This window comes from Pelmatolapia mariae, linkage group LG1 (genome assembly GCF_036321145.2).
Source record: "Pelmatolapia mariae isolate MD_Pm_ZW linkage group LG1, Pm_UMD_F_2, whole genome shotgun sequence".
NCBI lineage: Eukaryota > Metazoa > Chordata > Actinopteri > Cichliformes > Cichlidae > Pelmatolapia > Pelmatolapia mariae.
Window position 1 is genome coordinate 1,439,734 of NC_086227.1, and position 20,414 is coordinate 1,460,147.

Consider the following 20,414-nt stretch of genomic DNA (forward strand, 5'->3'; position numbering starts at 1 on the left):
GGTGATATGCAGGGGGTGAGCTGTTGAAGCTCAAACTTTGAACACTATTGTCTATTGTACATTTCAAAATTGTTTAAGAGCATTTTATTGAATCCTAGCTTAGAACACATCCAGACTAATCAAAGAGTCAAATTAAACTACATTTAGTCCAGCTTTCTTTACCGTTTGAAATAGATCTTCACTCTCAAACGTTCACATCTTCTCAAACAACATGTCAGGAGTGTGAGGTGTTTTCCCATTAAAGGTTCATCAGTGTTTGTCCATAAGCCTTGTTTTATTAACTGAGTCCTACAGTATAGTATAGTAAATATTCCAGCGCGTGGATGAGGCTGACAGCTGTAGTTTGAGTTAACGGTTAGCAAACATGTTAAATATAAAAATCATCTAAATGATATTATGTTTGTAAAGACACACATTTCCACAGATTAATAAAACTGTTGCTTTGATATTAACTGAATAAGAAAATGAAAATGTCAGTCAGTTGCCTGAAGGAGGGCAGGAATCAGAGGAACCTGTCAAATAAGAGCTGCCAGTACGTAGCTTAGGTTTACAGAGTCTATTACCCAGATAGATGACTCAGAGTTTAGCTTAACTCTCTTTCTGAAACAGAACATACATATTTTCCCTCATCTCACGGTTGACAAACTCAGAATTTCCACTCCTTCAACTCTCTGGACCCCAGATCTCCATTCAGGACCTCTTAAAACCACTTCCCTGTACAGGAAGATGGTTTTATAGTATGTGTATAAAAATGTGCGACAACCAACAAGACTCAAACTTTATTATTCCCTCAAGTGCTTTACATCAATCACTATAATGTACAAAATATCAGCTATACATAAACCATAGATTTCCCCATAAAAGTAGTTATTTTAACCAACATTCTCAATAAATACATATAAATACTAGTGCTTTCAGCGTTAATCTCCTTAAAATGACGTTAACGCCACGTGGGGCTGCACGGCGTCAACGCGTTAGCGCGGTTAGCTCGTTAAAGTGTCAGCGCCATGCAGCCCCACGCATGGGGTGATCCGCGCTAACTCGCTAACGGAGATTTGCCGCGTTAATGCGGTTATGGCGTTAACGTCATTTTAACGAGATTAACACTGACAGCAGTAATAAATACACATATAAAATCTTTACAGCTGTTTAGTACTCAGTAGATAAAGTTTTACCATCAAATCATTTTCTCAACCTGGAATCACAACAAAACCGCTTTAGTTTCATAAAGTTCATACACACTGTGTGTGGAAATGATGACAGTTCTACACAAAGAAGTTACTCACTGCTGCTAAAAGCAGGACCAGGCGACACTTTGGGGTGTCTGGTGTTTAGCATGGGTAATTTGTGTTGCAATGCGGGGTTGAGTTCCTGAAATTTCAATGTTGAAACCATACAAATACATGGGTCGTGTCCAAATTCATGGGCTGCATCCTCCTGAGGACCGGGCCTTCGCAATCTAAGTGGGCCGGGTCCTCAGACGGTCGGGTAGGCCGGAAGTAAACGGCAGTGAAATTGGACGGTCTAGCCTTCTGATTAACGTCACCGCTGTCTCGGTGGAGTTTAATAAACTCGGCCGTCTGCTCCTTGCTATATAAAATATAACAGGACACTGGAGTAAATTCTCGACCGTCTCACACTTCTGTTTAATCAGTTTTCTGTTTGACGTTTAGTCAGCTGTGTGAAAACCAAGGAGGAACCCACTCGGGGGATTAATAAAGTTTTATTTTATCTAATCTAATCTAATAACTTTAATCTCAGCCAAACCGATTTACTCACGAAGAAACAAAACACTGTAAAAGCCCAACAATAGCATTTTTAGGTTGTCTCAGGTTATATTTCATGATTATACTTATATACTACGTTTAACCCGAGTAGCGAAAGTCCGCGGTGATCTGAAAATGATGTGCCGGGAGTTGTGCCGTTCTCGGCGGCTTCAGTGACCCTCGAGCTCCCGGCTCGCTATCGAGCTGGTGGGTAGCAGGCGTCTCCGAAAACGTCGAAGCACTTTTCCAAATATGCGATATCTTGATAAACCGAGCAGATATTTGATGTTTACACAGCTACTTTCTCGCCTGAAAATATGTTAAAAGTTTATTTTGTGACCCAGAAAAATTAATAAGAGTAATTTTAAAACGTAGTACCAGCCGCCATTACCGGAAACTAGAGTTTGGCTGGGCCACGCTATGAATTCTGGGATATGGTGGGCAAAGAAGGATACATCAGACCCATCCTCAAATTCGGAGAAAATGAGGACCCATTTGTCGGCTGCATTCGGAGCAGCCTATGAATTTGGACAGCCTTCGGCGCGTCGCTGTGACGTAATCGGTCTACAAATGCGGCCTCAGGAGGAGGCAGCCCATGAATTTGGACACGACCATGATAATCAAGTGAATACTGATAACTAACCCCCAACCCATTAATGCACCCCCCCCAAAAAAAAAAGAATAACCTCACATTACCACTTTCTAATAAGGCACCACTTATCAGCACACAAAAGCAGACTGCAGTAGGCACATAGTGTGAAGGCACTTTACTGGATAAAAAGATACTCTTTAGGGTCTCCACTGTTTAAGTAGAATCACATTTTACTAACGTCAGGCAGGAAGAAGTAGCAGGTACTGCTAGTTAGCAAAGCTAGGCTACATAGCCCTTAGCACCACTCCTATCTGCTCCTGTGGCGTAGCTAATGTTTGGTGCTCCTGTTGCGAGGCGATATCATGAGCCTACCTTCTGCTAACCATCACAACATTTTTAACATGGACAAAAAAAGCACATAGGTGAAAGACAAACACGTGCACAGGAAGTTTATTTCTCACTTTAAGCATAAAGATATAAAAAACATAAACATTAGCCTAGCTTAATGTTTATGTTTCTTAGCTTAAATAGCTGCTATGTTTCCTGCATTCTATTGTGAATAAAATACGGGTTCATTTACATTTTAAATGGTGTCCAAACTTTCTTAGAACTTTGGTTGTATATGATGTTGTAGTATTTATGACGCACCATGGAGAAACCAGGATGAAATCTAAAATTTCCAATTGTTTGTTTTCTTGTATTTCCAGAGATTGTAAAACTTGTAGATTAACGTGCAACAGATTTCATATTTGTATAAGTCTTTGTTTTCTATGAAAACTTCAAACTGCATCTGTTCTTTAAATTCTTTTGGTTTAGTAATGATGCAAATAGTATTCATTTGTAGGCTACAAGAAGCTGTGAATCGAACACAATCCACACCCCGTTACAGCCCAAAGACAGAAAAGCTGCTAGCATCACCAGTGGGGGAGGTTTTTCTGGCTGTCTGCCCATGCTGCGTCACGTTTATATTGCAAGGTAACATGTCAAAGAGCCGCAGTCGAGCATTAACTGGACGTAGCCCAAAACTAGAATGAATGCATTTTATAGCTCTAATGCCATCAAAGCTTCTATAGCTGCAAAATGAATGGTCTGTTTTATGATAATGATTATACATTCAAACTTATAGTTGCTGATGGATTCAGTATGAATTCAGTCAATGAAGACAGAATGAATTACCAATGACATAAAAGGATTTGTTGACTACCAGTTATACCTCTTTATAAATGGTGCCTATTAGAAAGTGGAGCCAGTCACTTTACGATAATGAAACTGGTTTATTAGTAATACTTTGTGATTTGCTTTTGTAGTTTGTACCATGATTTCTAATGCTAATGACATTATAACCTGAAGTGAATCTTATACCACCTGAAAGCCTGTTTATTTGTTGCCACATTTGTACAGAAAGTGCATTTGTGGGTTGAGCAGCAGAGTTCAGTATGTGGGTTGTGCCCATGAAAAACTTGCTAAATCTTCTCTTCCAATGCCAAACAAATTATTCTGCTGTTGACTGATGTTTGATGTTGTGTATTGAATTGGATGACTGAAGTGTGAAGAGACAATACATATTTGCAATTTAAGAAGCAGGGGCCTCAGTAACATGTGGAAGCACCATACACAACCACAACAGCCGGTCACTTCCTTCTCATGCTGGTCATTAGCTTGGTCACCCACTGCTGTGGGATGAGATCCCATTCTTCAAATTACATTTGTTGCAAGTCAGCCAATGTGGTTGTGAGATCAACTTGTTTTTCAGCATGAAAAACAAGTTGATCTCACAAGTGTTCAGTGGGGTTGAAGTCAGGACTGCAGGCAGGCCATCCTCAACAAATCCACTCAAATTCTGGAGGCAGTCTCTCTGTGATCTCGGAGGATAGAGTTAGCTACTTGGCTGTGGAGATAAGGCAATGCCAGCTGTTTCAGGATCTCATCTCGATATCTCTCTGCATCCAATGATGACATTTTTCCAGTGAGGATAATACCGCCCCACAACATAACAACGCCTCCACCAAAAGCAGTCAGCATAGCATTCTCCATGCACACTTCGACTTCGAAGTGTTATAGGAAGAATCTGGACTCACTGCTGAATATAACTCTACATCTTCAGGTTCCAGTGCACATGTTGCCAAAATCAACTCAAATAGGTCTGATGGTGAAGAGCAGATATTAAAGCCCTATGCAGCAGGAGATGCATTTCTGTATTTCTGTAGAAGACCACTTCCTAAGTGCTGACAGGGCGAGGAAACAGTTTTCTTGCGGTGTCGTCTTCTTGGAACGCACACATCGCAGCTTTTCTTTGACATCCCCTGTTATATAGAACTTGGCCTTCAATTTGGAGATTGTACTTGGGCTAACTCAAAATAATGCTGCAGCTTGGTTTTGCGGAACACCAGATTGAAGTTGCCCTATGGCATGGGTCCTATTCAGATCAGTCAAGTGTGGCTTAAGTGACACTAACTGACCCTGGGAGCCGGGTCCATGGTGCTGCAGATCACCACCAACTGAGCACCTGGGGCAGCAGAAGCTCAAAACAAGAGTCAATAATAGAAAAGGCTGTTTGGCATTGGGAGAGCGGATTTGGCAAGTTTTTCTTGAGTGCACCCAATAAACTCAAATCTGCTGCACAACTCACAGAAGCAGTTTCCTACCAAATATGGCACCATTTGTTAGGAAATAAACAGGCTTTCTAAAGGTATAAGATTTACTTTACAACAAATAAATTCGAAAACAAAAATGTGTCTTTTTTGTGATAAGCTTAGTTAACAGTTTGAAAACTGAAGTTTTTGGCCCGTGGTGGTGTTCCCTCAGAAAAGTTCAGTGGGGCAAGAAACTCAAAGAGTCAGAACAGATTATTTAGACTGGCGGGTCCATATAGGAGGTTTCTATGAGTCCAAAGAGGGTCTGATGTTTTTTTAACGATGATGTCTTTAAAAAAGAAATTAATTTCTCAGGTAAACGTTGGAAAGGTTTCCTTAAAAACCTTTCCAACATTTAGAAGGGGAAAACCTTGCTCTTTGATCACCTGTTCGGTGCTGTGTTGCTACATTTATATGCAAACTGTTACACACCGCACAGACTGTAAAGCATCGGATCTCAACCTCGCCTAGTGAAACACTGACTGCTCGTGTTTTTTGCCCCACTGGACTTAAGGTCATGCTGGCACTGTGATCTCTACAATTCCTGTAATGGGGACTGTAATAGTCTAATGGGCACAATTATAAACCAAAAATGTGTTAGTGTTATTGGAAGACCTTATCTCATCTTTAATACTTGGCCCACACTGGTTCCAAGTGTATGTTTGGTATCCAGTTAATTCCGCTGGAACTGTAGTGTAGTATACTCACAGTAGAAGACAAATACTTCTGGATGCTTGAGTCAGTTCTTTGAGGTTGGGCAGTAGTCCACAGATGTTAGACGTGCCATTGTCCACTGCTGAGACCTTGACTGTAGGCATCCAGGAAAGCAAACAGCATTCTGCTCAGTCCTTTCAGACTCCAGTTTGACCTCTGACCTCTGCCGTCAGTGCTCCCGCTCCTGGCTTCCCTCCTGTTTTTCTGAACTAGCGTTCTCTGGGTGCTGTTCCTCATTGGTCTCCTGCCCATCATCAGCCTCTCTTAAAGGGGCTGCCGGGTCTCTGACAACACTTTCCATCTCTACCTCCCCCTCCAGCTCCTCCTCTGTCTCCTCCTCCACCCGGCCCACAGTGTCTGGGATGATCTCCACCTCAATGTCTGACGAATCTTCACTCTCCTTGAACCACACAGTCTTCTGGCCCTCCTTCCTCCGCTGCTTGGTCAGGATTGACCTTGCACCATATTCATCCTCATCTTCTCTGCCCCTCCTGGAGGGTCTCACTGAGGGACTCCCCTTAGGGATGTGGTTAGTATAGATGCCACATGAAGAACAGTGGTGGCTCCGCCTCTCTAGGGGTATGACGCGGCCCCGGGCCTGGGGGAAGGTGCTCCTTCTGGGGAGAACGTTGTTCCAGCGTCTGGCTCCCCGACGGCTCAGGTCCCCCTCATTCTGGAAGCCATCATTGGTGTACTGCAGGGAGTCTCTGTGGCCACTTCGGGGCTGGCCGGACTGCAAACATGGGCTCAGGCACTACAGTCAGGAGAGAGGTTCCTCATTAATAAAGCAGTTAATGCCTGAGGTACTGCCATTGCACTACCTCCAGTCTGTCTCTGAAGTCTAAACAATGGAGGTGTCTTTTTATACTTCATCATATAGCCAATAAAGGCTCGAAGGCTTTCACTTGATATATGAATAAGTGAGCCAAGCAGAAATGCAGTTTATCTAGTCTCCAATAATGAATTCCATGTTATTATATTACATATGTACAACAATAACCACTATTTACTTTAATAGTGTAATGTGCAGTAACAATGTTACCACTTTTATAAGCTTAGTTTCAGTCTGAGCCAAATTCTTTCTTTGTCACAGTCACAAATTATCCAAAATGTTTGTGTTTCAGTTTTGCTGAATGAAATCCTGGTATTTTATGAGAAACTACATATTCAGTTGAAACGACTGTACGGGTGGTTAATGAGTCAGCCAGTTTGCTAATGTCTGAAAACCAAACTCACTCTCATCTGAGAGGCAGGTGGTTCAAATCATTATAAAATACCCAGAAGCCACTAAGTCATAGGACCTACACTGGCTACACCACCTGTTTTTTACCTTAACAAAAACTGTAACAACTGTTAAACATGGTGATGGCAGCACCGGGCTCTGAGGCCAGTTTGCTGTCAGTAGAACTGGTGTATTTAAGGTGGACTAGCACACAATTCATCAGCATAGCCTCAAACCATCTGTTGAAACTTACTTGAAACTTACATCACAAGCCTTTGAAAGATATTTGGACTTTTTTAAAAATCAGCTCCTATAGTAACGACTCCACCTGACAGTTAAATATCTGATGAAAATTATACCCAAAGCTTGTTGTCAATGTTGATTCTTGCTAAGGGACATTTTTTACAGTATATGTATACTACAAATGTAAACTTTGACACTTTGTTTACTTTAGAAAACAGTAAATCATTTGTATGATGTGTGCTGTGAGATCAGAAAGAAGGAAAGACTGAAAGCCTGATATTGTCTGTTACACTCGTTTACATGATGTCCAAGATGGAAAGCAGTGAGGAAGGATTAAAGATTTGTAAACTTATCATCTTTTCACCGGTTTAAAATATTTCCATTGCCAAACCGACTAACCTCACATAGTTTGTCCACACCCGTATTTCCCTTCCACAAGCGGGAAACTAAGAAGCCAATAACAATCAGGCAAAGGATCAGCAGAGCTGCCATGATCAAGCCCAGAAGCGCCATGTCACCTGGACGATAGCCGATGTTTGAGGGAGATGGGCTGGCTAAATCTGCACAGGAAGAAAAGCAAAGGACTTAAGGTTAAAGGAATGATTATTATTAAAGCTACGATTTCCTTTAACTTTAAGTAAAAATGAACAAATAACACAGTGGCCATTTTAAATTTCACTGAAATGTTCAGGAGGAACCAACTGGGCTCCCAGCCTCAGTATGAAGTAATATTTCTGGCTTACATTTGACTTTGTTTTACAATATTACAAACAAAGAAAAACAGCAAAACCTTTAATTCTGAAGAATAAACACAGTTTTGAGTTCCCTCCTTGAGAGGTAATAATACAGGGTGGGCCATTTATATGGATCCACCGTAATAACATGGGAATGGTTGGTGATATTAAAGTCCTGTTTGTGGCACATTAGTATATGTGAGGGGGCAAACTCCTCAAGATGGGTGGTGACCATGGTGGCCATTTAGAAGTCGGCCATCTTGGATACAACTCTTGTTTTTCAATAGGAAGAGGGCCATGTGACACATCAAACTTATTGGTAATGTCACAAGAAAAACAATGGTGTGCTTGGTTTCAACGTAACTTTATTCTTTCATGAGTTATTTACAAGTTTCTCTTTGTTCACAGCCATTGACATGTCGAAGAGGTTAACACGTGAGGAGCGGATCGAAATTGTGTTCATATCTGGTGAACGCAGTAACCGGGTCATTGCAGCAGATTTCAATGCAAGACACCCTACGAGACCACCCATCTGCCATGCTACAGTTAGAAAACTGCTTGCTAAGTTTCGTGAAACTGGTTCAGTGTTGGATTTGCCAAAATGTGGACGCACGAAAACTGTCACTAATGAAGAAACATCAGTGGCTGTCCTAGCTTCATTCAGCAAGAGCCCACAGCGTAGCACTCGCCGCATGTCACTGGAGAGTGGCATTAGTCGAACATCCCTTCGGCGGATATTAGCTACTCACAAATGGCACCCTTACAAACTCCAGCTACTGCAGCATCTCAACGAGGATGACCCAGATCGGCGCACAGAATTTGCAGAATGGGCAAAACAAAAATTGGAACAGGACCCTCAGTTCACGCAGAAGATTTTGTTCAGTGATGAGGCAAACTTTTATGTGAATGGTGAAGTTAACAAACAAAACCACCGCTATTGGTCTGACACTAACCCACATTGGATGGATCCCTCCAAGACTGTTGGAGCAACAAAAGTGATGGTTTGGTGTGGTATATGGGGTACAACGATAGTGGGTCCATTCTTCATCAATGGAAACCTCAAGGCCACTGGATATTTGAAATTGCTACATGATGATGTGTTTCCCTCTTTATGCACTGAAGCTGGCACGTTCCCTGAGTTTTTCCAGCAAGATGGTGCACCACCACATTATGGGTGCCAGCTCCGAGCATTCCTAGATGACCAGTTTCCTGGAAAGTGGATTGGTCGTCGTGGGCCAGTTGAATGGCCCCCAAGGTCTCCCGATCTGACCCCCTTAGACTTTAATCTTTGGGGTCATCTGAAGGCAATTGTCTATGGTGTGAAGATACGAGATGTGCAGCACCTGAAACTACGGATACTGGATGCCTGTGCTGGCATTTCTCCTGCGGTGTTGCTATCAGTGTGTGAAGAGTGGGAGAAGAGGGTTGCATTGACAATCCAACACAATGGGCAGCACATTGAACACATTTTATAAGTGGTCAGAAACTTGTAAATAACTCATGAAAGAATAAAGTTACGTTGAAACCAAGCACACCATTGTTTTTCTTGTGACATTACCAATAAGTTTGATGTGTCACATGGCCCTCTTCCTATTGAAAAAACAAAAGTTGTATCCAAGATGGCCGACTTCTAAATGGCCACCATGGTCACCACCCATCTTAAGGAGTTTGCCCCCTCACATATACTAATGTGCCACAAACAGGACTTTAATATCACCAACCATTCCCATGTTATTACGGTGTATCCATATAAATGGCCCACCCTGTAGAACATATTTTAGGTTCATTTGAAATCATTAGTATAAAAAATGTTTTTAGTGATTTCATTTTTACTGATATGACATGAAATTAGAAACAGGAGAAATAAGGTGAAAGTTTTTCCAGTCCGAAGTCTCACCAGGTATGACCTGAACTGAGAGGGCTGCGGTTCCAAACTCCCCTGTTGTCACATCCAGTGCTCGGAGCTGCAGACAGTAAAAGTTTAACAGCTTACAAAGTGTCAAGAACCAGGAAGTCTTTGCTCTCATTGTGCCACGACGTCTTAAAAAGTCACCTGAAGAGCGAAGGACTCTGTCTTCACAACTCTTTTCAGTATCACGAAACCATCAGAGGTCACATTGACGTAGCTGCTGTACTGAACCTCGTATTTGACATCTGGATTCACACCCTGACAAACAAAGATTTTATCTTGTTAGTTTAGCATTGGTTGTGCATTTAAAGCTGCATTAAGTGATTTCTAACCAGCAGGAGGTTAGAAATGATGACCAGCAACAACTTGCACAATAAACGTAATTGTGATCGCGTACCTTTTTAACTGTACAGGGATTAATCATCATTAGCTCCGGCATGCAAAGTAAACACCTGCACATTTTTAACAGTACTCTAGTACTCCTGTACATTTAAATCTGTATAATCTACTACACTAGAAACAGATTTAGTATGTTCTTCCTGTAAGTGATTCTTTCAGCCAGGGTTAAATAAGAGCAAGAACTTTAAGTTATTCTTCTCTGTATGACTTTATCAGGCTCTGACATGGTTGTGGAGGAATTTTGCCCCACTTTTCTCTACTTGTTGTTTCAGGTCACTGAGGCTTTAATTTCTCACAGCGCTCTTAAGGTCCTGCTGAATTCCAATCAGCTAAAAGTCCGGCCTGGAATGTGGCACTGCAACACCTCGATTCTTCCATGTTCAGCCATTCTGTTGTCCTGTTACATGACCTAGACTGTAGTCTAATATATAGCTGTTCTATTATTATTACACGCTTTATGCTTGGGATGAATTTACCGGCACTTTGGGTTAGCATCCAGCTGAATGGCCCAGACCAGCAAAATGCCAAAACAAATGATTTCCTCGTAGCACGTGTACCTGACAGTCGGTCTCTACAACCCTTCCATGTGTAAATCAGCAGCATCCATAGCTGACCTTTTCAGTTAACTCAGTAGGGTGTTACTAATGGTTTTGCTTATTGTAGCTACAAGCTGTTGAACCAGCCAAACATCAGGGTTAGGCTTATAACGTATACCACAATAATTAGCTTTGATTTCAAAGAGCGCTCACACTGGCGAAGTCTTCGTCCCGTGCTCGGACCCTGAAGGGTCGGTTGGTGTTTCGGTCTCGGAGGATCATGGTCTCAGGCACAGAGTTGCTGTAGATAAATCCTTCATATCGCTCCCTTTCAAAACGAGGAGGACTCCTGCTCTTCTTCATCACATCAATGGTAACCTGTGTCACCGCAAACTGATCTCTGTTGGTCACCTGTGATGCCTGATAGTAAAACCAAATATCTAATTGCTGAAAATCTGTATTTTCTTTATATTATTTGACAAATGTATATAATATTTGTTTTACCAGGATAGTGAGAGTTATTGGACCAACAATATCAGCAGCTTTGGTCATTGTGATGTTCCCCGTTTCTTCATCAATCTGAAATATGTTTCCTTCATTTCCTACAGATAAAGGAAAAAAACACATAAAGAAAAATAAGAGAATTTTCTTTATGCTGCCCTACAAACCAGCAGAATAAGCTTACTTTATTATTTAACCATGACCTGAATCTGACTTATTGAAATTTGACCTCATTAACAGAATTTTGCCAAAAACAAACTAAGCAGCTGTGATTGCAAAGTGGGTGCAATCACTCGGTTGTTGCTAGCCTCTAAATGGTACCAGGTAACGATGATTTACTTATTTTTTTCTTCTGAGCTTCTTATATCACACAATTAAAATGAACAATTAAAAATAAATGGAAAGGATTAAAAGCATTTTGATAACTACTTTTAGTAGTAGAGCCTTCAAACTTCTATCAGTTCAATTCAATTCAGTTTTATTGATACAGCGCCAAATCACAACAACAGTCGCCTCAAGGTGCTTTATATTGTAAGGTACAATAATACATACAGATGATAACAAGTAAGACTGGTTTCTGAGTTTCACAGCTGGGGTGGACGAGGCTAAGCATCAGGCTTTCAAATGAATTAAAGTCTGTCTGGGTCTTTGGTTGATTAATAGACTGGTGTGAAAAATTGCTGCCACACCGCCCCCTCGGCCTGTGCTTCGAGGTTTCTGGTAGTTAGAATGACTCGGGGGTGTTGATTCATTTAAACTAACATAATCATCCTGCTGCAACCAGGTTTCTGTAAGGCAGAGGAAATCGATTTGTTGATCAATTATTAAGTTTAATAATCCACATTTCACTGTTTTACTCTTTGGTTCAGATGTGGATACTGTATTGTTCTTTCTTTGTGATTTTTTATGTTTAAGTTGTTTGTTGCTTATTTTTAGTTTGTTTTTTGTGTGTTTGGGAGCTGACACAGTCTCAATGGAGATGGGTTTTTTTTGGGGGGGGGGTAGCAGGAGGAGAGAAGCTGCAGAGAGGCGTGTAAGACTGTATCAGTCTGTCTATATGTGATAATCAGTTTAATAAGCACACCAAACTGAAACTGTTGAGTGTAAAACTCGGGTCCTCCAAAGGTTTTGTATCCGACCTCGTAATATTCTGTAGCTGATCTGCTCGCTCCTGTTCTTGTCTCCATCCTTGGCAAACACAGGTCCAGGTTCCAGCACCAGCGGGCCTTCCTGCGGGTGAAAATCAGTATGTATTCATGGAGCTGTCATCGTGTGTCCTCCACACTGACTGATTTCACAAGTCATTACCTTTAATATTACTATCACTGAATAAATACTGGCAAACACAACATGTAAAAATCACCAAAATTGGCATCGTCCCCGTGTCATTGGATCTCATTTCAGGTTTTAGTCTGTAATGTTTGGCCCTACAGTGGAACCAGTGCTGAGGTTTCCCTGAAAGGCTGAGATGTCATGATGCTGGTATCTTAGGATCACTATGATCACTAACACACGCAAGCACTGCTCTGATGATCATTTTATTACCCTGAAATTCTCTTTGCCCACCTGTGTGGTGTTTTGGTGCCCAGCACAGAAGTGCACACCTGCCACGGTCTGTCAAATAAAGCAGCTTGAAGCTGATCGTTCTTATTTCATAGAAACTGTGTGACAGACTGCTCTGAGAACGGTCACTGGGAGCGTCTGACTGTGGTGCAGACTGCTGCAGTGATGAACATCAGAACGAACCCTCAGAGCTTCGATGGAAACATTTCTGAAAATGTTTAATCATTTACATTATTCACTCCTCAGATAACAAATGTATTTAAATCAGCATGAAGGTTATTGTGACCCTCAAATGTCTGTGCAGTGTACAGACTTAAGACACTTTGTCCTGTTTCCTGTGTATTTGATTTTTCTGTGTAGCAGCTAAAGTAACAGTGTTTGCCTGGATGTGCACACTCTTTGTCCAGAGTAGCACAGACTGGTATACATTTCATATATTCGTGAAACTGTACTTGGTTAAATAAAGAATATGTTTTATACAGAAAACCAGTTTTTTAGATGATAAATGTGTTTTAATGACATCATATCAAATATGAACTTCCCCTGTATAATAAGGTTTTTAACCTTTTTTCTATATGAGCTAGAATAGCATGATGGCTCTTGCATAATTAAAATAAGGCCCAGAGATGTCAGCCGTGTGAGCGACTTCCTGTTCATGTGAAGCGCATTTCTTTTCTTGCTGTGATGTAAACGCCAGAATCAGACCCCACCTGTTTCTCTGTGAGGTTGACTTTGCCTCTGTAGCCGCTGCTCACACACAGTTTAGCAGTTCCTACGTTTGTCCTCGTGCATGGCTGAAACCACGGGGGCCGGTTGTCCGCATCCTTCACACGCACTGTGATGATGGCCACAGAGGTGAAGAAGGGCTTGTTGGAAGCTGAACCGTTGAACGTATCCTGTAAGAAGCAGACTTCAGACTGTTTTTTACAGAAAAAGCAGAGCCTTGCTGGATGTTTTCATAAGTCATTACTGTACCTGCACGTGTAAGACCAGCGAGATCTTTTGTACAACATCGTAGTCCAGGATGGTTTTCACAAGAATCTTTGGAGTATTGACGTTTTCCAAGCGGAAATACTTGTCCTGAGGAAACCGACAGAGACAGATCAGCTGACCTCAGTTTGATTTTGTGGGATATTGAGGGAACCTTTACACTTTTCTTCCCGTTGTTAATAATTAGACATAATTTTGTCCAAGAGAAGTTGATTCATGTAGAGCCTGGGCCTCACAGACCAGTGTGATGTAAACAAATAGCAGATGCATGTATTGCATTCATTTGTCTAAATGCGTCCGAACTTCATCATAGTCATTTGGACATAGTTTGTCTTGTCTTACTGTTGTTGTCTCCAAGCGATAATACAGCGGCTGTGAATCAACATCTGTGGCTTCTATCAGACCAATACTGGAGTTGACCGGAATGAGCTGCAGGACATAAAATGGTTCAAAGAGTCAAAGAGGAAACACAAACGCATGTTGTCCTACAAGTATGAAAGAGCAGTGCAGCCCACCTCATTCACATCCAGCACGTAGTGGTTCTGAGCAAAGTTGGGGGGGTTATCGTTCACGTTTTCAACCAAAACCTCGACGGACTCGTTCACCTTGAGGAGAGAGAAGCAGCTCAGCATCAGTCAAACAGCGAGAACACAACAACGCATCGAGGCACTACTCCTACCAACACAAAGACACAACAGCACTCAAGCCTTATAAACATGCTCTGTGGGTGGAGTCAAACTAGGAGACAGATTTAGAGTGTGACACGCATTTTCTGTTTAACTTGTTATATAATAATACAATATAATTTTTACATTTATAGACACAAGTCATTACTTACAGCAATGATAAACATTTTTTAAAAAGTAAAAAATAACTGTTCATTTCCATTTTTATAATCATCTAGTTTTTCTTGCCAAAGTCACACGGGGTCACTGGTGATGGGGCAAAAAGAGCCGGTGCAGCTCTGGGGCTGCAGGCTGAAGAACCCTGACAGGTGGAGTCCCTTACATGAGAACATGATGTTGGCATTAGGCGTGTACAGGTGACCTGATGTCCTGACTTTCAGATTCATTTCCCCCAGACTCGGTTCATTTGCTGACTTCTGTCTGTTTTTAATGTGATGACTCTTACTCACAGATCTAGAGCCAGCTCTGCTGCACTTTATCCACACCATCAGAGTCGCGCTGGGCAATGACTAATAAAGAAACAAAAACAGATACATGGGACACGCCTACTGCAGGAATATTCTGAAATATTATTAGCTGTAAAAGAATACAAATAAATGTTCATATCATTACAGTACATGCTCATATAACCTAGGTAGTCCTGAAAACACTTGATAAACTTTCTGCATACCACATTCTAATATCCAATTCTAAAAACTGATCACATATCTCTTATATACATTATTTGTGTTCCATACATCACCTCATAGTCCAGGCCTTTCTTCACCATGAGGGCGTTTCCTTTCAGGTAGAATAAATCTTCAGGGTTCACCGTCACTGTCAGAGTCACATCACTGTTGGAGCTGATTTTGGCCACCTGGACGTCAGCCGTGTTGTTTTCTGACACTGGTATGGGGCCAGGGGGCACTGTGCAAACTGGGAGAGCAGAGGTGACAGAAACATGTGCAGTGATTGAGGTTTTACAGCAGCAACACACAGAGAGGCTGTGGCTTCATCACTCCCTGCTAATGTGTCCCTGCTAAAGTCTGCAGATCACAGACGTGTATATGATACAGTCACCTGATGGACTTTACTCTAAAATAAATTAAGCTTTTGCCAGCGCCCATTGTTTTCTGAGATGGTAAACCTCGGTTTATTTGCACTTTAATGTCAAAGGTTGATCATCAACTCGTAGAATACAAGCACTTCCTCTTTGATCAGTCGCTCCTTTTATGAGTCACCACAGCGGCTCATCTGCCTCCATCATGTCTTAAATCCTCTTCTGTCCTCCTTCACTGCATCTTTAAACCTTCCCTGTGGTCTTCTTCTCTTTGCCTTCACCATCATTTGTCCACCATATCCACTACCCCTCCTCTGCACATGTAAAAACCATCTTTGCTTCTTAAACTTTGTCTCCGGATTTCTGGACCTGAGCTCTTCCTCTTGTCCATCTTGGCATCTTCAGCTCAGCTCTGCCTCCTGTCTTTATGTCAGTGCCACTGTGTCCAACTTTGCATCACAGGTCTTATAAATCTTTCCTTTCACTATGCTTCTGTCACAAATGATACTGACACTCCTCTTCAGCCACTCCACCCTGCCTGCACTCTTTTTCACCTCTGCTTTGGATAGCTCACCCCAAGTATTTAAACTCATCCACCTTTGCTGCCACTAGTCGCAGCTTCACTTTTCCACCTTCCCTTTTATTCAGACACATGCATGTGTGTAGAATACACACACACACACACACACACGACTGGCTTGCACACCGGGGCTTAGGATTGTGTTTTGTTTAAGCCACATGCTAAAATATGCACATTTTCAGAAAATATAGAACATTTTCTTACTCGTGTTATTCGTTTAGGCCTGATAGTTTTTCTGTGAAAACCTTTTATATCTGTGTGGTCCATATTTGTTAAAATTCCCCAAAAAAGCGGCAGACATGAACCTCATCCTAAACCTATAGATGCCACTGGTGAGCTTGTGGATGTTAGAATAGAATAGAATAGAATAGAATAATCCTTTAATTGTCCCACAAGGGGAAATTTGGTTAAGAGGTTAAATTACAGGAAATACTTCTAGTAATGACGATTCTGAAGATTTAGAAGTAATAAGATGTAAACATAGTTCTAAATACAGTAAATACAGAAATATTAAAACCCCAGTTCTGAAAAAGCTGGAGCACTGTGAAAACGTCCTAACGTTAGCTCATTTACTCGGTAACAGCTCCAGAGATCATTGTCTGCTGTCTGCTCTCATCAAGCCGGGACAAAGCCTTGCACGTTTCAGCAGCACGATGCTAAACCTCGTACTGTAGCTGTTATAATAGCATGGCATTGCAGTAGAAGAGTCTGAAGTGGCCCGCCTGCAGTTCAGACCTTTCACCAACTGAAAACCTCCGTCCCAAAAGTTCAGCAGTTCATATCCTAATTTCCTCACATGTTTCAGGAACAGCATTAAAAGAAGAGGAGATGCTGCACAGAGACAAACATGGCCCGGTCCCACAGGTTTTGTGATGTGTTGCTGTCATAAAATTCAAATTTACCTTTTTTTTAAAGTAAGATACATTTTCTCATTTTCTCATTTGCTTTTCTCTGTTCTACTGTGAATAATGTATTGGTCTCTGAGATTTGTAAATCATTACATTCTGTTTTTATTTATCTGTAACTCACACAGCATCCGAGCTTTTTGGGATAAAAATCTTAAATCAATGTAAAAACTGAGAAAAAATGTTCTACATTAACCCAAGGGATCTAAATGTTCACAGCTACATTAGTAGCTCCTGTGATGGTTTACATCATACTGTGATAATACAATCTGTGAACAAAACAATGTTATCACCAAAAACAGTGGTTAGTTACATCAGGAACTGTACAGCATGTACAAAATATATCTAACAAATGAAATCAGTCCTGAGCATGGCATTGGTTGGTTTCCACCTTAAGGTTCGCCCATGAACGTATGGCTTGGCCTAAGGATTTGTGTGCCTGGCACTGTGATCATACATTATTCCTGGACTCTTCCTTCTCTTTAGTTTTGAGATTTTTTCAACATATGGCACAAAAACACAGTTAGCCGGACCCCTTCAGGCCTCTCAATAAAGAAACAAGAAAATATGCACTTCTCTTTTTTAGGTGTGAGTTTGAGAGGACACAAAAAGGGTGACGATCTCTTCTTCAAGGATGAAAAACTGCCCCCACACACATTCTGTCCACAGATTATCATCCACAGGTCCTCATCCAGCCCCACATCACCGCCCTTCACAGAAAACAAAGCTCCACTCACGTCTTTGAGCCAGACAAAGGTTATAAAGGCAGACTGCGATGAAGCATCCGAGGACAACATCTACAGGTTTGCGCTTCGATTTCAGTTCCATGTCCTGATTTCAGCAGCAGCAACAAATGAAGTCCCGAGGAGGATGAGGAGCCCCGTGGTACCAGCTGGTACTCGTCAGCATAATGCCCCGTTTGTGCTGCTCCGAGAGTGGGAGTAGACTACAGTCGCAATGTTTGTGACTTCATCTTACGGGCACATATTGCATTAAGCGCCTGCCAGCAGAGGACTCGCAGCCTCCCACTAAAATACTTGCATCTCTTTTAGCTGGACTGGTCATTCTGTACTGGTGCCCCTGGTGTGTTCTGGGAGGAATCCAGCAGAGTAAACTGGAAACTTTTCTCATGCATCTCATGTATTTTAGGTAGACAGCCCTTTCAGTTTGCTTCTTTGTATGACTCACTAGTGATGACATACTAAATATACATGCATATAGTTACATAGTATTCTACATATACACACACATACAGTATTATGCACATCTTTTAGGGATTACGTGGGGAGTAAGGAGGTTAGTTACAGGAGAAGTTGCATCTTGGAGAACTTGAACTTTCAGACCTTCTCTGCACACTCACTGCAGTCTCTATGATGATTCCTGAGAAGTCATGAGTCAGAGCTCAAGGCTCAGAGAAGCCAAGCCATCTGCATGAGGGCTGCTTAAAACGGTTTCTCAAGAACCTGCCTGAGTGTTCAGACTCTTTAGGTGGTAGCCATACCGTGTAAAGCAGAAATGTGGTTGGTCCAGATGCCCGTGGCAGTGCACCTTGTACCAGATTGTTTAATGCAATCTTGGAGATTAGGAAGATGCCAGAGCAATGGAGAAGTTTACTGGTATCGATTTTAATTCATTAGCCTGACATTAGTTTTTGGCACAAACCTGGGATGGCTAAGCATCCTTAGGCCAGATACTTAAACCCAAGTTCATCGGAGTAAAGCACTTAGATGAAGAAAAAAGTGCTCGTATGACAGAGTGTGAATGAGGTATGTTGTATAAAAAAGTGCTATGTAAGAATCCGTCCATTTGCCACATGAAGAACGCGGCTGCTGTCCAGAGCTGTAGTACCTACAGAGGATAAAACTGATGAGCTATACGATGATGCTATGGGAAAGAATTGTTTATGTTGACTGAGAGGTGATGATTAGCGAGTGACAGTCCCAAGAAAGAGCACTTCAGATGTGATGTTTGCTTTGGGTGTTGGAGGAGTTGCAGTGTCTTTGTGGATCTGGAGAAAGCATTTTATAGAGTACCAAGAAAACAACTGTTGTACTGCTGGCAGTATGTATGTGAGACTGGTGCGGGACATCTATGAAAACATCTAGACAGTGGTAAAGTGTCCGGCAGGAGTGACAGATGGGTTCAAGATGGGAGTGGGATTATATCAGGGATCCTCTCTGAGCCTATAATGGACAGGGAGGCAGGCAAACAGGAAGGAATCGTTTTTACTGCTACAGGAGTTGTTTGACTCCTCTTGCAGTCATTGTTCACTCAAACTCAAAAATGGGGCTTCTTTTTCAGTGTGACCAGCAGACTCGTTTTCATTTATCACCACTGTCAGTATTGAATAACTGGATTTTAACATTTATAAGGTGGAACTATTATGCTTTTCCTTATTTTGTGCCATGCATATACTCTCCCAGTGGTGGGGGTCTACACTTAAAATGAGCAGTAATTCATATAATGAGGCCACGTAAACCCTGTGAGCAAAAAACTCAGGCTGCAGGCTACACTAAATACTCAGTCAGCTTTGGTTCTGAATAATATCCATGTACTGTGTCTGCCACAGCACGTAGTCTGAAAAATGATCTACAGTCCTAGTTCCTACAAAAGTCTTGAATGTAAGAGACAAAGTAAGAAAAAACACAACATTTATACAAAAGTTCTGAAAATAAAAACAAAAAACTTGAAGGGTCAGAAATGTTTCTGTGTCCTCTGCTTCCTGTCTCATCCCTCACATGATGACAATGACAGAAAGTTACACTGGCACAAAGTGGGACACATAATGGCCTCACATGTGGACAAAGCAGCACTGTGCACACACTAGGCTGTAGTACATCGCACAAATACCCTCCCCGCATCTGTGTGGGAACAACAAGCTCAGAGTGTCATGATGTCACACAAAGCTCATACATTGTGCCTCCATGCAGAAATGCTTCTCACCAACACAGGCAGCTCATCAGTCTGTAAACATTATATATGTGTATATATATATTTATATATATCTATATCTATCTATACATATATATATATATATATATATATATATATATATATATATATATATATATATATATATATATATATATATATATATATATATATGTATAGATATATATATATATGTATATACATGTGTGTGTGTGTGTGTGTGTGTGTGTGTAGATATGAAGGAGGATTCTTTTTTCCTTGGTTCTCATGAAGATATATACACAACTAAAATATCGCTGAAGTTAATGATTGAATGATGTAATTCCTCTTTTGTCCACCAGGAGGGGCCTGAGATCCTCAGTTTAGACTGAATCTAAAATATTTTTTGGACTTTTCATTGCATCTACACTCTCAGCTGATGTGCTCCGGAGCTTTTAGAAGAATCTCACGGTCTTTATCAGTAAGACATAG

General features: G+C 41.4%; 1 protein-coding gene across 1 annotated transcript; it reads right to left on the minus strand.

The window, feature by feature from the left end:
* Positions 1–764: 764 nt before the first annotated feature.
* Positions 765–17,918, minus strand: cdhr5a (cadherin-related family member 5a). The gene is made up of 14 exons (XM_063469711.1): positions 17,750–17,918; positions 15,231–15,403; positions 14,938–14,997; positions 14,318–14,407; positions 14,145–14,231; positions 13,788–13,892; positions 13,523–13,708; positions 12,389–12,479; positions 11,253–11,350; positions 10,962–11,168; positions 9,958–10,071; positions 9,802–9,868; positions 7,570–7,730; positions 765–6,459 (listed from the first exon to the last, which is right to left on the minus strand). The coding sequence occupies exons 1-14, from the start codon at positions 17,838–17,840 to the stop codon at positions 5,875–5,877; spliced, it is 2,115 nt and encodes a 704-aa protein (XP_063325781.1). The 5' UTR covers positions 17,841–17,918; the 3' UTR covers positions 765–5,874.
* Positions 17,919–20,414: the final 2,496 nt, after the last annotated feature.

Coding starts and splice junctions, on each gene's coding strand:
- cdhr5a (XM_063469711.1), bottom strand. CDS start 17,840: ATGGAACTGAAATCGAAGCGCAAACCTGTAGATGTTGTCCTCGGATGC. Junction 14,232..14,317: donor ACGTGCTGGATGTGAATGAG/GTGGGCTGCACT, acceptor TATGTCCTGCAG/CTCATTCCGGTCAACTCCAG. Junction 6,460..7,569: donor GTGTGGACAAACTATGTGAG/GTTAGTCGGTTT, acceptor TCCTGACTGTAG/TGCCTGAGCCCATGTTTGCA.